This window comes from Prinia subflava, chromosome 3 (genome assembly GCF_021018805.1).
Source record: "Prinia subflava isolate CZ2003 ecotype Zambia chromosome 3, Cam_Psub_1.2, whole genome shotgun sequence".
Classification (NCBI taxonomy): Eukaryota; Metazoa; Chordata; class Aves; order Passeriformes; family Cisticolidae; genus Prinia; species Prinia subflava.
This window is the reverse complement of record NC_086249.1, coordinates 31,855,937-31,873,379: the sequence shown is the minus strand read 5'-3', so window position 1 is coordinate 31,873,379 and position 17,443 is coordinate 31,855,937. Positions and strand designations below refer to the sequence as shown.

The 17,443-nt window shown below is 35.9% G+C and overlaps 1 protein-coding gene across 2 annotated transcripts in view; it reads right to left on the bottom strand.

Annotated features, from left to right (window-relative positions):
* DYNC2H1 (dynein cytoplasmic 2 heavy chain 1) overlaps positions 1–17,443 on the bottom strand; it is a 144,120-nt gene that overhangs the window by 10,808 nt on the left and 115,869 nt on the right. For both annotated transcript variants that reach the window (XM_063394563.1, XM_063394564.1), the window contains exons 85-86: positions 15,791–15,880; positions 44–153 (exon numbers count right to left, since the gene is read on the bottom strand). In XM_063394563.1, coding sequence (XP_063250633.1) covers positions 44–153; positions 15,791–15,880 — 200 coding nt within the window. The remainder of the gene's footprint in view (positions 1–43; positions 154–15,790; positions 15,881–17,443) is intronic.

The following is a 17,443-nucleotide window of genomic DNA, read 5'->3' as shown; positions in this document are numbered from 1 at the left end:
CAATGGCACATTAGCACAAATAGGCACATTATTTTCCCCTCACCTTGCAGTCTCCTGGCGTAAAGCATTGAGAAATGTGTCTGGGTGAAACAGCTCGGATAGGTCAAGGGTGTCTGACAACAGTTTCTGTTCCTCTGCTTTTTCTACCCAATTCTAAAAGAGAAAATAAAAAAAAAAAGAAAAAAAAGAAATCCTGAAATTATTACTTGCTTTTTCAACAGTTTGAGTTAATGTGGGTATGTCAATTATTATGATTAATGAAAAATGTTTGTGTAAACATACTGTAGCCTCAAAGCTTAATATTAATTTCAATTATTTCAAACTGGTGAAAGGGAAATTAAAAGCTTTCTAAAATACAAAGAAAAACAGCAGTTTATGTATAACAACTCATCCATTCTAAATAAACTCATGTTTCATTCTTTGTTCATTGCAGTTTACTTTGTACAGAAAAAAGTTATCACTGTATAGTGAAAACTATAATTTCAACAACTTTATCATTGTTGAAACCTTATTTCACCTTTACTTACCGGGGAGTTTATGTTTTCCATCACAATAGCTGCTATTTCTGTCTTTGCTTTAATAAGTTCAGGAAAATAACTGCATTCCTTTTAGGTACGCTTTAAGATCATTTCTTCATATAAATGGCATATTATATTGAAGAAACACTTGGTTTTCAATCTGCAGTAACAGTTTTTGTAAGTACTTGCCAACAGGTTTTTTAAGTATTTCCTCCTACTAAGCTGATGCTGCCATTTTTTGTATATTAGTTCGAGACATGAACTCACAGAATTTATTATAAGATAAAAAGTGGCCTCTGTAATACTTGGTAATAAATGAGTTTAATAAAGGTGGAGGGAATAACTGTGCTCAATTATCCTTACAGAGCACATGCCTCAATCTTCCTCCAGTCCTTACAGGCAGCTGTGAAGCCTGTTAGGCGCAGCAAGCTTGGAATCTCCCACCAATGCAACACCTTATGTGCCAGCCTGAGAAAAGAGACATTGCACCTCACAATCGTTATAAAACACGCATCCTAAGAAATGCAATCTCAGTTTGATCCTCAGGACATTAACAATCTCAGACAAAGAATTTGCTCTCTTCAGACAAGTTATTTAGGTACCTGACTGGTTATGCAACAGTCCACGCTCAAAACCCTCTTCTGAAACTTTTACAATGTCTCTCTTTGGTACAATTTATTTATATGATATAGTCACAGTCCTTACTGTGGCACTGTAGTATGAACCTCAAGTCACTGTATAACCCACCCTACAAGTAATCTCTTCCCAGAAAGATTAAGTCTTCAGAGCCAGGCTGGATGGGGTCTAAACAACCTGGCCTAGTGGAAGGTGTCCCTGCCCACAGCAGGAGTTTGGAACCAGATGATATTTAAAGTATCTTCCAACCCAAACTGTTCTGTGATTCTACAAATACTAAGATGGAAACTAATCAGAGAACAAGATTCCACATGCTATCACTAAACAAAGACAAGCCCCACTCCTTTCTATATGCCAGCACCCAGGAAATTATTAAATTGCTGTAGTCACTGAATCTTGGAAATTACACTCTCATCACACAATGTACCTGCCAAGCACCCATATCATGCTTAAAAAGTACTTTATTGTATTGTTTGAACTGCTGACAGATGAATAATTCCATAAAATCATTTTGGAAGTGACAAAACCATCAAAAATGCAAGTAGGTATCACTCAGTAAATTTTATTTTATTTTGGCAGTGTGTCACACACATCTCCTTAATGTTTCCACCATGTTCAAGCTTTTAATCAGGTTTTTTTTTATCTGCCACATCCCTGATTATGAGCCCTCAACTCAAATGATTATGAATCAGTTCAGAGATGTTTGCTTTCCATTTTCATTAGGTAAATGTACACAGCTAATGACTCTTGTCTGCATGATTCTTTTAATGATTTCATATAATAATTTTTTTATCATATAGTAGTAGCTCTGTATTCTAGTTAGGAGAGGTTTTTTGTTTTGTGTAATAAAAGTAGACATCATTTCAACTTGTATTTAATATAATCATTCTATTGCTGTCATCAAATAAACTTTTAATGTAGCTGCTAAAGAGAAACACTGTCAGGAACACAGATGTTTATATTCCACCCAATTAAAAGACCAGTATGGGTGATATTAATTCTGAACAGATATAATTAAGTAGCACTAGGATGTACACAATAACAAAATCTTTCATTAGATCACAAAAGCAAAATTGTAATGGCTTGTACTGCTCTATATAAAGCTGAATGTGTAGATCATTTGCATCCATTTAAATAAATAATTTTAGACGCAATCAAATGCATTTTACAACCCAATCATAAAAAATATCCTTATGTTTATTTTAGTCCTACAAGACCACATGACAGCCTATTAGAGAAATGCTACAGTCTCAAAAGACAACATCACTCTATTAACAGATCATTTGTCACTGGTGGTCCCACTGCCATAATGCTGGAAGAGACCAGCTGTTCACGATGGGAAGGAAGTTTAAGCTAAGTTGTAGAAAGACTGAAGTGATGTTTCTTGAAAGGGAGAAATCCTGTAACAGATAACATCCCTCCCTCTATCCCAACTCTGACAGAAATATGTACTGACTGCATTTGTCAAAGTGATGAAAAGTTGTTCGACTTCCTCTTCACCTTGGATGGCTATGCAGCACTTCAGTGTGAAGGGCTTCCTTCCATCCCCAACTCTTATATAACTATATACCTGTTACACCAACAGGGTTGTCTGCAAGTCCAAATATCCTAACCCGGAAAATATTTTTACTACAAAATTTAAAAAAAAAAAAAAATCTATCATCCACTCTTCTTTGCAATTGTTTATTTCAATTTCATTATTTCCTTATTTTCTGAATCTTTCTTATTACAATTGGACTAGAAATGTAACAGTCTGTGACAGATTAATTTAGAAAATTATGATTATAAATATAATATCAAAACTTACCAGCGATACGCAAAATGTTTCCAAAGCAATTCCTGGCAGGATATTTCAAAACTTCCATTAATGTGCGGTTCTCTTTGCCGTAATAAAAACATTTTCTTTTCTTTTTTTTTTCCCCTTACCAAAACAAGTCTATAAGCATGGTCTCAGGTGGTTCAAATAATATTTTTTCATCCATCTTAAAATCCAAGAAACATCTATTCCACTTTCAGAGAGAAGTCCTCCTTATCATCTGTAATCCCAAAGCAAACTGAGCACCTCATTGAACAGTGGAAGGAATAAGGAGGCTGCCAGATTTTCACATTATTATTTCTACAGCTTTAGGATCACAGAACTCCTCTAAAATGAAGCAAGTATTCTTCCTTCACCAGTTTTAATTAATTCCAAATGTAGATTCTTCTACTGCATTTTTCTATTGCTGTGGTCCCCAAAGAGAACTTATACTGAAAAATCATATAAATCACCACAGAAGTTATTTCATTCTTGTGCCTAGATGGAAAATTGTATTCAGTGTTACATGAATATGCATAGCCAGAAACCATAGAGCATAATTCTGGTTTTCTATAGGCTTCAGAATTTTCCACATTACTAGGGAAAGAAGTGCAGACATTTGTCTAAGTCTGAGAGCAAACAAAGGCGAGTAGCACTTCTAGGGGAGTAGGTACTCAGTTAACCAGAGTGTAGACTGAGCAAAGGTCAAACAAGCAGTTATGCTTCAGTCCCACTTTCCTCACAGTGCAGCAGCTGTTCTACAGGTGTGCTCCTAAGTGCAGGCATTCAGTGGTAAATGCCAGCAGGAGTGACACTATTATAGCTCAAGGAAAGGAAATAAAGGGATTTTTCCAGTCATTGAGCCCAGAGGGGGTAATGCCTAGGATTCTGAGGAACAGCTAGTATACAACAATTCTTCCTCCCTTGTGCTAATTCCTTGTATGTGAAATCCTTGAGCCATTACTCTTGAGGTAGTTATCCTTTATTAAATGAAAATGTGAATACTGCAGTATTTCAGGTATATGATAAGGTGTTGGCCCATACTTACAAATGATAAATAACACAGTCATTCAATTTGGAGTTTATGTTTGGTTTTAATTTTCCCTTTTCCTTTTCCCTTTCCTTTCCTTTTCCCTTTCTTTTCCCTTTCTTTTCCCTTCCTTTCCTTTCCTTTCCTTTCTTTCCTTTCCTTTCCTTTCCTTTCCTTTCCTTTCCTTTCCTTTCCTTTCCTTTCCTTTCCTTTCCTTTCCTTTCCTTTCCTTTCCTTTCCTTTCCTTTCCTTTCCTTTCCTTTCCTTTCCTTTCCTTTCCTTTCCTTTCCTTTCCTTTCCTTTCCTTTCCTTTCCTTTCCTTTCCTTTCCTTTCCTTTCCTTTCCTTTCCTTTCCTTTCCTTTCCTTTCCTTTCCTTTCCTTTCCTTTCCTTTCCTTTCCTTTCCTTTCCTCAGACCAAAACCACCGGCTACTGCTTTAAACAAAATACTATTAACCTTTATTTATTTCAGTTTGCCACACCTCAGAGCCCCTGTTTGTTGGGGAAGTCTGAGCAATAACACAACAGCACAGTGTTACAGCATGAATGTTCTAGGTCCCTCAGCATCAGCATGCTGGCTAGCCAGCTGCTAGAAACAAATTTGTAGTAAGGTACAGCTGACAGATACATTAGCAAATGTGATCTTGTTCTGGTTACTGTATTAGTTCAATTTTTTTTATCAAAACAGGAACTTAACTTTCCCTGAATTCCTGTTTTCTACATTTAATAAGGATACCAGAATGACGCATAAGAACTGTAACAACATACTGACAAGTTCATGATTGACATATGCCAAAAATACCTACTTTCAGCTATTTCCTGTATGATCACTACAGAATTCAGTTAGGCAATATTCTTATGTTTCATGCCTTCTAGTCTCTTCTTTCCTAAGTACATCAGTCACCAGGCACCAGATTGTATTACACAGCAGAGTATAACTGGGTAAGGAAGTCTAAGAACTGGAATTATTCCTCAGTGGAACCAACTCCCCATCTCCAAAAATAAGTTGCAGGGGACGGAAAACCGTGGCATACAATATTCATTTGTATGTAACAGCCTAGACTGCCTACAGTACTACTTGGACAAAGTCAGGATTACATCAGACATAAAACCTTTGTGGAGCTCTGGAGCAGGGATGCTGAAATCTATATTGTGATGGTGCTGGTGTGACTAAACAGGGGTACAGAATACTCAGTATATTAGACACTGGTAATGATGGGATGCACTGCAGTAATTTTTTTTACAGTACCAGTTTGAAAGCTATGTTACAATGAAGAGAACCATGAAGAGAGCCACTTTGCTATGGCTCGTTTTCCCTGGTAATACCCCATGAGATACAGATTTTCCATTAGCATCCCCCGCCCCAGTCCTTTTTCCTCTACTGAAACAATGACCCCTTGAACAGCAGTCAGCAGTCTCTCTCCATTTTTTTTCCTTCTTGTTTACCAGTCATTTATTTTTTGTTAACATCCTCTCTTAAAGGTGTCAAAATACGGAGCAAATATCTCACCCATGCCTGTGGCACAGAATTCTACTATATTAGTAACTATTGAGCCTTAACCTAACTTTCAGATAAGTAAGAATGTTAATCAAACAGACTAAAGCAATCTAATCAGAATTTTTTTAACTCTGTAGGGTCCATATCCCAAAATACTTAAACAATTCCACAGTTAAAAGGCAAAGAAGGAAATCTGTTTTTTTCACATGAGAAAAAGAGATCACAGAACGGAAACAGTGGCTAAAGAAACTCCATTTAAACCAAGAGAGTAAATGATGTCATGGCTAGTCTGTGATCTGGCATCCTGGCACACCATGCTAGCTCATGCTAAAGCTGCCTACTCTCCATTAGACAGAACACTCCGACACGGGAGTACTGCTCAGACTAGCAAATAGTTTGTTCAAAAAAGAACAACTTTGTGTAGACACAGAGTCTAATCACCTTTTGTTGTTTTTTTTTTTTATGCAGTAAGCTGGTATGGATTGCTGCTTGCTCCTACATTGTAAAGCTAAAGCAGTTAGCATCAAGGTACCTCAAGTGCAGCGTATTAGCTCTCTGAAGCTCATAAAACCTTTTATTAAACCCAAAAGCAAATTTCTTTTGTTGTGGCCAATCCCAAAAGAACAGCTCATCAGAAAGGCTGTAGGTCTCTTTCACATGTCCTGTCAACTTGAGAGCTAAGAGAATACTGAAGAGCATTAGCGTGGCATATAGCTTCATTCCCACCTGTTCTCAGGAAGCAACCCACAAAAACATACATTAGGGAGCAATTTAAGGAAAAAAATATTGCACATTTTGTTAAACAGCACACTTTTTTGGTGATATTGTTAAAATAATTTTTTTTTGGCTATAATGGCTTTAGTTTTTAAATTGCTTCCATTACAGAAATAATTTATTCATAAAATTTTGGCATCCAATCCAGTTGCAATTCAGAGTAGTTCCAAATTCAACACCAATTTAGGTTGCTCAGGGCATTGTCTGCTCTAACTCAGTGTATATCCAAAACCTCCACAAACCACATATTTCCACAAACCTCTCTGGAAAATATGGGTAATGTTTTTCAGTTTAAAAGCTGAAAACTAGACAAGTGTTTCAGATGTGGCCTCAAAAGTGTAGAAGAAATAATAACTCCCACTGATCTTTAGAAAGGTCATTAGGAATTTTGCATTTCTATGGTATCTCAGGACAGACACATTGGTTTCAGTTTTATTATTCTAGTAATATCTTAATGTGTTTCTTAATTGATGGATTCTTTGTTGATATATTCAAATCATTACTTTTTACTTTCTCAGTGTGATCAAATACATGAATACTCATGACAGAATAAATCTTTTTCATAGCTTTGTAATCTACATATCTTAAGAACGAACAATATTTGGTTTAGTTCTAAATTATTTACTGCCTTTTGCCTGATATATAGGCTTTCAATTGCTTAATTTAACACATGGGATAATGAAATATTAGAAATAATACCGAAAATGTTAATGATAGAGAACTTCTAAGAAAACACACTGTATGTATAAGGAAAAGCACATACAACACTGTTCAAGTATAAACCTGACAGGAATTTTGAAATTCAAGTTCAGATGTAGAGAACAGATTTCTCATTTGGATCATAACTCTCTTACTTCAGAGTGACTGTGTGGAATTAGCAATACAAATATATCACTATGCTTTTGCAAATTCTCCTCCATGTAGGGGTACACATTCTAATTTAGTTGCTATTTATAGCTCTCAGCTGAGTGAGCACACACTGAGAAACACTATAGAGCAGGAGGGTATTTATCCTTCCTGCCTTTAAGCATCATTTACACACCTTAAATAGGGATCTAAGCTTCCCATCACTCTTAACAACTCTTCTCCTTTGACTCAAGGTTTGGCTTCTTTTTCCTTCAATTATATACCTTGTTGAACATTTAGTGACAAAGATTGCACCAAAAAGAACTCTACTAAGAAAAAAATCAAACAACAGAATGAACAAAACCCCATATCTGAATGCCTTTCTGTTGACTTCAGTTTTAAAATGCAGTCATGTCTGTTTACAGAATTGTTGAGTGTATCTGTATCCAGCACTGATTGCTTTATTTGACTGTGAATTCCCAAGAGTAAAACTACTGCACACTCCACAGATAAAGAAGGGTTTAGTCAAGAATTATTCTTATGACTCTTTTCCTTCACGAACTAAATTTGAGATGACAGCCTTGAAACTTAAAAGGCTCTGAAATGTTAAATATTTTTAATATATTTGCAAAGGGATACAATATGAAACTGTTATAATTTCAAATTCTGTAATACGGTATCTCCTTCAAAGAGAGAAGGATAGATCGAGATGAGGCTACATTTCTGCCTTCCCCCAAAGAAATGCCAAAAAGATTGCTAATTAGGGACAATGCTCACTTGTGGAATGGAAATCTGTTTCTAATAAAAATGAGCTTATTTTTCTAATACATGCCTGCAAATGATATTTGAGAAATAGTTACAGCATGTTACCATTGATTTTGACCAATTAAAATCCCAAAACGGGAGATGAAATGTTTTGCAAACTATTACACCAACCCAGTTTCCAGCAAACCATCTAGAGGTTAAAAAGAGCCACAATCAGACTACCTTTTAGTCACAAGGCTGTCTTACTACTCTTTGTAATTTATTTCTATGTATGAACTTCTAACTATGAAATGAGAATTAGGTATAAAACAATAAAGAATTTTGAATAGATCGCTTACTGTAAGTAAATAGAATATTTCTGTCAGTATAGTAGTGATCAGAACAGCAAGTTAACCAAGGGCAAGTCCCACCTAATCAATCTAGTGGCCTTTTATGATTGAGTGACCACAGCACTGGACAAGGGAAGGGCTACAAATCTGAACCTATGGGCCATCTATCTGGATTTCTGTAGAGCCTTTGACATGGTCCCTCATAACATCCTTCTCTTTAAGCCAGAGAGAGATAGATTTGCTAGATAGATTGTGAGATGGATAAGAAATTGGTTGGATGTTCACATCCAGAGGCTGGTGATCAATGACTCAGAATCCCAATGAATATCAGTGACAAGTGGTGTCCCCCCAGGAGTCCATACTGGAACCAGTGTTATTCAATATCTTCATTAATGACATAGATAAAGGGATCAAGTGCACCCTCATCAAGTCTGCAGATGACACTGAGCTGAGTGGTGCTGTTGACATACCCGAAGGACAGGATGCCACCCAGAGGGATCAAGGCAGGCTTGAGAAGTGGGCCCTTGCAATCTCTTGTGGTTTAACAAGACAAACTACAAGGTGCTGCATCTGGGTCAGGGCAAATCCCAGTATCAGCACAGGCTGGGGGTGAGCAGATGCAGAGCAGCCCTGCTGAGAAGGACTCGGGGGTGCTGGTGGGTGAGAGGCTGGCCCTGAGCTGTCAGTGTGCACTCACAGCCCAGAAAGCCAAACGTGTCCTGGGCTGCATCCAATGGTGGGCAGCAGGGCAGGGAGGGGATTCTGCCCCTCTGCCCTGTGAGACCCCACCTGCAGGGCTGCATCCAGCTCTGGGCTCCAGCACAGGGGGGACAGGGACCTGTGGAGCGAGTCCAGAGGAGGGACACCAGGATGATCAGAGAGATGGAACACTTCTCCTATGAGGAAAGGCTGAGAGAGTAGAGATTGTTCAGCCTGGAAAAGAGAAGGCTTCAGGGACACCTAACTGCAACCTTCTAGCACCTGATGGGAACCCTGCAACAAAGATGGAGAGAGACTATTTACAAGGGCATGTAGTGACAGGACAAGGGGGAATGGCTTCAAACTGAAAGAGGGTAGATTTAGATTAGATATTAGGGAAGAAATTTTTTCCTGTGAGGGTGGATGAGGTATTGGAACAGGTTGCCCAGAGAAGCTGTGGATGCCCCATTCCTGGAAGTGTTCAAGGCCAGGCTGGATGGGGTTCTGAGCAACCTGGTCCAGTGAAAGGTGTCCCTGTCTATGCCGGGGGTTGGAACGAGATGGTCTTTAAGGTCCCTTCCAACCCAAACCTCTCTCTCATTCTAAGTTGTCTAGAAAAAGCAAAGCAGATTGATGGGATGAACCTAAAAATTGGTGCATTAGCATGTGCTGCAGCCTTCTCATTTATTAATGGATGGAATTTAAAATTACCAGTCTTTGACAGAATAACATAAGGACTCATTTTCATATGTGAATGATAATAACATCGTTTTCTACCACTTGTACTAAAATTAACCTTTTTTGCTTGAGCTTTTGTCAGACAAGGCTATCCATTTTACTCTGCCTTCTCTTCTGCAGACAGCTCTGTCTGTGATAAAGGAGATAGAGTGAAAAACAAGTTGCTAGAAACAGAACAATCTACGCTTTTAATTTTGACAGATTAAATGCATACAATCGATGAATATTTTACCATTGCATCTTTTCAGATTTGTTCCTGTATTGTGAAAATGTATCTTGTAACTTAAAGAGAAAAATCAATGAATGATGATTATTTTATTAGTTTAAATAAAGGATATCTTTGCATCTTATATAGTATAGAGTACAGCTTTTTGCACTTTACTAAGCATATAAATACTATCTTGCATCCATAAAAGAAATACAGAATACTAGGTTTTAATTTAGACCTAGGTTAGGAAAAAACATAATTTTCTTTAAAATATGGTAGTTTCTCTGAGACACAATGTCTGTAGAGCCGATGACCTGGGTGTGTCTTCTTTTATTCAACACTTTTAACAATCTTTTTATGAGTAATTATCTCTTGCAATAAATATTTTATAATTAAACAGCTGAGTAATTGGTTAGTGGTATGATAAGGGGTGTTGCTCAAACCTCTGGTTACAAGGTAGTATTTCATAATTTCAACAGAACAGCCATTCTCACAAAACAGGTTTAGAATTTCAAGAGTTTAGAGAACAGCCATTGAATCTTGTTGAAACAGATTACTTTTCTCAACAGTTAAGTCTGATGTTTATTAAAACCACCATAACTTGCAGATGGCTCAGTTTAATGGAGCACCTAAGACTCATTGGGAATAAGCTTCAACAGCTTATAATGAAGCCAAAAAAAAAGCAGGTAGATATATTTTTCCTTTTCCAATGCTGCTTTTTAAAAACAGTTTTTCCAGTTTTTCGTGCAACTGTTTTTTGTGTAAAAGGCATAACGTTTTTCCCAAACTTGACGTAAGTCTTGCTCATTGGCAACCAAAATTATTTACCTCTGAAATAGCATAGTTTGCAGATTAAGTGTAAAACCCCACTGTATTTTGGAGGAAAACAAACATTTCACTACACAAAAAAGTTATGTTTAGTTTTGGGCATCACAATATATGAAATATATTATGTTATTAGAGAGTGTCCCAAGGAGGGCTGCAAATATGGTGAAGAGCCTGGAGGGGAAACTGAATCCATGCATGAACAGAGCTTTCTGTAAGAGCACCAAAAATGCTTCAGCTTCTGTTTTAATTTCCTTGGATATTAGATCTTATGTCAATGGACAACTCCTATTAACCATCCATGTCCCAAACCTTCATCTCACATTCTGTTTGGTCCCTTGTTTGGATAGTGCTTCTTTACAAAGCACTACTGCTCTTTATCAGCCATTTCTTCATCAATGCAATCTGGGACAGTGATTAAAAGGGACATGATAAAACAGCTGCTAAGAGCTTCACATTTGTCTATTAGATACAAACAAAAAATGTATTTTTTTAGTAGTACTTGCAAATTTCCAATTTTTACCAAGTAGTTATCGATTGGATATAATGTCTTAAAAGACATATCCTGGCTGATAAACCTGGAACAAAGTGAAATCAAGCTGCAACATGATGAGAACTGATGAAACCAATTGAGGATCAGTCCCTCAGCAGATAATGTTAGGCTGCAGTTGAATTTTTGTTTTGCTATTCGTGACAGCTAAAGACGAGAAGCCAAGAAAAGCAGCAGAAGAATGCTAATTCTTCAGAATAATGTGGAAATTCGAACTAAAATAATAGAATGTGTGGATTTAAAACACATTGCTTAATGAATTTTCATGCTTCAATATTAGAATGCTAAATCTGGAGTATTCTGCACTTTACAGACACCTAGGTAACAGCTGCTCAAATAGAGAGTCATGAGAGGAACAATGACAAGGTGGGGAACCAGCCAACTTATTCATCTGAATCAGCCTCTCCTAAAACTCTGAAAGATAAACCATTAAGCTGCATTGTCCCTGCTGCAAATTCTGCTAAGGCAATGTATTAGCAAACACTCTGGGAACAAACTGTGACTACTTGGACTGGGATAGGCCTTATTATGGAGTGCCCAAGTGGATGAATAGCAGGACTGAGCATGACTATTCTAGATTTGTACAAGATTCATTACGTGAGTTCTTTAACCGGCTGAAAGTTGAGAGGACTTGATTCCCTTGGTTTTCTAAGAGCAGCCTCTCTGCCTGTTATCAGTAAATGAAAAATTAATACCTCTGCCTAGATGCCTGAGGTGTGAAGGAGAAATCCTGGGTTTCCTATTCCCAGAAGGTTTTATAGTATATTCAGCAGGCAGTTTCCAAGACTTCAAACCTCATATACCTTGGGCGTCCACCAGTCCACCTTTCTGGGGACCTAATTGTTGAAATAGAGGAATAGGTTTCCAAAATAGGAACAGAGTCATTCTTCCTTAAGTAGCAAAAGACCATTAAAATAGTAAAAATATTACACTAAGTGATCAAACTGGTATAGGAGTTAAATATTACTACCTTAGATTTTACTCAGGATGGGAGGGACAAGAGAACAGCATCACAGAAAATAAATATAAGCCCCTTGAAAAAATACTAAATTTAACTTCTTTAGATACTAGGAGTACTTTATAGATAAATGCACAATTTCAATGAAACCTTTCATAAATGATGCAACCAAAAATTTTCAGTATTCATAAACATTTTCTTGATTAGAATTCTGAAACTGGTGCTTATGATTCTGAGGTCAGAATGTACACTACAAGACTTTTAGCAGCTCTCTAACCAAACAGTCATGCAAGGGAAGAACTGTTTTTGTAAAATATAAAACCAGTTGAGTCCAAAGAATGAAATACAAGGTCCTTTTGGAATAAGAAGGGTTTGGGGTTCTTTTTTGAAAAGGTGAAATTAAGTTCTCTATTTAGTTCTTGTGGAAATAAAAATCAATTTCCAATTTGTTGACCTGAAACAATTTTTTCATGTTGCTATTCAGCTGACATTTGCCTGGGCTGCTGTTTTGCCTCTTAATAGCTGCAGTTCTGAGTCTCCTCTCTCTCCTTCTCTCCTGCTGGTATCCATAGCCATGAGAAGACACTTATCTAGAGACTGGGATGCTCTTAATACCATTATATACTGATGTGTATTATTGCTGACCTATGATCATGAAGCACGTGAAACCACAGAAAACATTTAGGGTGCCATCATGAGGAAACTGACAGTGTAAGGACCAAGAATTATAACTTATACAATGATCACTGATGATTCATACATTTTATATCTTAATGTTGGTAGCAAATATATCACTCTAGACAGACAAGCTGAAACACAGTATTATAAAGTTCAAAGTCAGCACTGTTAATTGAAAGTATTCAGAACTCTGTCTTAGAAAAATGTTCAATACATTTTTTTTCAATTTTGTTTCAATTTAAAGCAAAAGCTGCCATCAAAATATCAAAATTTTCACTTGGGAAGAGATCACCTATTTACATCAGGTCTATCACCATAACATAGTACACAGCAATACATGCCTCTACTGCATTTTGCATATAGAAATTTCTTCACATTTTCAACAGGCAGCTTTCTTTTTCTTTTTGTTTTTTAAATTTTGCTTTCACTGAGTGAAATCAGACCTAAAAAATGCAACACCTGTTGTTTTTCTGCCTTTTGTTGTGTAATGATCTCAGAACAACTTTACACTTCTATAAATTCTGCTATAAATATTTTACCACCTGGCCTATATTTTGTGTTCCTCCCCATCCCCATTAAATGCTTGTTGCAGCTGCTTTTATTGTTTTCTGCACTGGCAGCAAACCTCTTGATAAGGCAGCCTGTTACTAATAACCAAGGTAGAGACTTACTCCATCCTTAGTAAATGTAATCCATCCTTACTAAATGTAATCTTTGAGTACAACTTGGATCTTTCAATGTCTCCTATTTTGTCTTAAAAATGCCTAAATCAAACCTGTCTCAAACAGTAAAGTATAAGTCAATTATCTTACAGTCAATGAAACAGAGGGATATAAGAGTAACTATAAAAAAAAGCTTATAAATTTGGTCATATAAAACTAAACTAATCCAAAATATGGCATTTATTGAAACGAAAATCTGAAGATAATTTTCAGAGTTATGACATCTCTTTATTGAAGCCTTTATTGAATTTCTGAATGCTAAATCTAGACTTAACTACTGATTAATTATATTTATAAAATCAATAATGAAAAGTCACAAAAAAGAAAAATTAATTTAAAAATAATCACGACCAATCAGGAAGGTGTAATGGGCACAATCACTATTTGGAATCACATTTGAGGAAAAAGATGATTCAACTGAAATGTGTAATTAGAAATAATCAACACTTTTCTAATAATATAAAATATAGAAATATGGAAATTGTATTTCAGATGTAATTTGACTAGAAGTTTGAGATGCAAAACAGACTGGTACTGGATTATTAAGAATTGCTCGAAACACAACTATATTATATATTTGACACTGAAGAAATAAAATGAGACAACCAGCAGCTTTTATCACTAATAAAAATTTAACATAATTTACTGCTCATGGACACAGTCAAGTATCTACTGTAAAGCTATGCTTTAATAATCTTTCTCTCTCTTACTATAAATAAATGTTAAAGACTGTAAATGATTCCTTCATAATACCTTTCATAAAAATGACTAATCCAAATATACCATTTTGTCAGTAGTTTGAGCAATGAGAAAGGAAGATTACTATCATGGTAATGCAGCAAATATAATGCAGCACATTAGTCAACAGCTGACTGGAGGAATGTATGGAAATAAAAACTTTTGGGATATGTGGGGTTGAAAATCATCTATTACTATTAACACTAATTTTATCCAGTTACCTCTGCATTATTTGTATGGGAGGTGCACTCCACACAGAAGCTCAAACTCTAATCTCAGACTTCCATTAAAAATAAATCATATAAGTAAGGAAAACTGCAGGCAGTGTGGTCACAACCAAATGAAAGTAGAAGTTGCAAACAGTAAAGTACTCTTGAAGCTTACACACACTGACTCACCACAAATGATGCTTTTTTTAATACTAAAGGCTACAATAGTCAGCAAAAAGACAGATGGGACTAAGTTCAACTCCAGTTATATGACCATATAACATTTGAACATGTATTATAACTTGTTGCTATACATAATAATATTTTTTCTGCTTTGTACTTTAAACCCTTTTTGAAGGAAAGGATAAAGAAAAAATAAGTATTAGCCAAAAGAAATTGTTTGCATAACAAGAATCTTAGTAATACTTTGAAAACATTTATTTGACGGTTTCTTTAGAGAAAGTCATGCCTAGGAGACACGTGGCCCTCAAATCTTCCTTCTGCATCTGACAGTCAACATAAATGTTGACAAAAATCTTGGCATCCCACTGGAAAAGATGCGTTAATCAAGATCAAAACCAACAGCTTTCTATTTATTGCCTGGAGGCAACAAAGATCTGTCCTTTCCAAAGTAGTCTTCCTCTCTTGCAGATTCTCAGAGTTTTCTTTCTATATAGCCAACACAGATAAGGAATTTGTTTCCTTAAATACTAATAATTTAGATAAATTTATTTGTGTATTATCCTAAATACACCACTGCTGTCAATCAAAGTATACATAGATTTACCTTAACTAAAAATCAGCCTCTTTACTGTCAGACTGTGGATAGACAGAGCTGTTGTCAGTCTCTGCACCTTCTCTTATGGCCCTTTGTAAACTTGGAGAATGCAGATCTTTTCATTACTTTCTTCCAAGACTAGTCATCTATGAATTTCTACATTACCTTTACTAGAAATGCTTGACTTATGTGTTGATAGGCATCTCTCTACCAGATTAAAGAGTGTGTCTTGACTTAAATGTAAAATTTCATCTGGGTAAAAAAAGTCGTTTTCCCCCACAGTTCACCACAAAAATTAATGACTAAGATGTAAACATATTGTGAAGTAACTAACAATATTATCAACTATTCCTTGATCTTTAGATTTTTATATACCTTTTCACACTTCTAAAACTGTTTGGGACCTGTGTTTGCAAGGGTCTACTGTGGTGGAATTTACACACTATGCTGTGTCACTGAATACCAGCACAGTGAGGTAAATGACTCTTTAAAATTACCTGTATAGCAAGTGCTCGAGCTACAAGACTTCTAAGATATTGCAAAGGATCTTCTGGACCTTCCCACTTGCTTTGCCATGCGACAGGACACTGAAATAAAAATATATTTACTGAAAGTATTGATTTCAAATCCATTGTCATTACATTTTAGGTTGCAACTTGAATGAAAATAAATAATCTGAAGATAAAATTTATCTACCAGGAAAAAGAAAAAAAAAAAAAAGAAACACCAGTAATATAATGATAAAGAACATACAACCACAAACAGAAAGGTTTTTGCTAATTCTTTGTGTGGTCCAGACACATTGTTGATGGAGAAGCTGCAAGAACTTCTGCTATTCAATAAGGGAAACGTCAGTTGGTTCCACAAATATTTCCAAAAGGCCAAAGAGCATTATTTCTTGGAAAGCCACAATGTCATCTTTCAACTGCAGCCACAGTTTCCCACTCCTTTGCTGCAGCCTGATCAGATTTCAAAACACAGTTGTGTGGCTCTGTGGTGAAAAGAATCTGGTACAATTCCTCTGCATGATTATTTTCTCATCACCTCACAGCTTTTGTAGAGCAACACCTGAGAAAAAAAGTACTGCAAGACCTCCCTATACAAGTTTCTCCTTGACTTCAAAAAGAAAGGTTTAAAAAGTGCATCTGTTAAACTTCCTTCTTATAAAATAAGGATAGAAATACTAATTTTACCTACTCCACAGGAATCTAAAGCATATTGAAAGTGACTGCAAGATTCTCTAACTTATGAGAAATAGAATTAATGTAAATCAGTACCTGTGGAATATTGCACACTGCTGAAGATGCTGAGCAGAATAAACAGTTTATACTGTTTAATATTTACATCTGCATTTACCAGGAAGCTTCCATTCTAATAGCATATGTACTGAACAGGTATTCAAAATCTGATCACAGAAGCTTGGGAAAAAAGGTGTCTTTCAAAGTAAATACTCTATGTTTACCATTTATAGATAAAAACCAGAACGTAACTAAATTCAAGGATACTAATGAAAAATTAATTCAATAAACTAGATTATATACAAGACAATTAATAAAGCACAGTTAACTGCATGGAGGCTTTTACTAATTAGGATTTTTTTAAACTTATTTTTTATTTGAAACCTTGCATTTTTGCAGCCTCTTCTACTAGATACGCATTTACAGGCAGCTCATCAATCTATCACTTACAAGGCATTTGCCTAATGTTGCTATTATATCACTTTAAATTACTTTAAGTCTAAAGAAATAACTTAGCTGATTGATATTATTTAAGTGTATCTCAGATGTGATTATGCTTTTTTTGGCTAGGGTGGAGTTCATTTTCTTCACAGTGGCTAGTATGGGGCTAACATACCAATTTTACACAAATACATCACATTGCTGAAACCTTTATAAGTCATACATTTATTGAATTTTACACTTCTATTAGTAATCCAGCAGTTTCTTCAGGTGCTATAATCTTAAAAGAACTACAATGTTTGTGGGTTGAAAAATAATCCTTTGCTACATAACACATGAAAACACTAAATAAGGAGAGTATAGAAAACACATGAAGAAAATCACTTTAGGATGATAAATACAGTGAGGTTTAGCTGCCATGCCAGGAATGTGGCATTAGCCTCTCTGGAAGGCTGCTGTAAAAATTGCTAT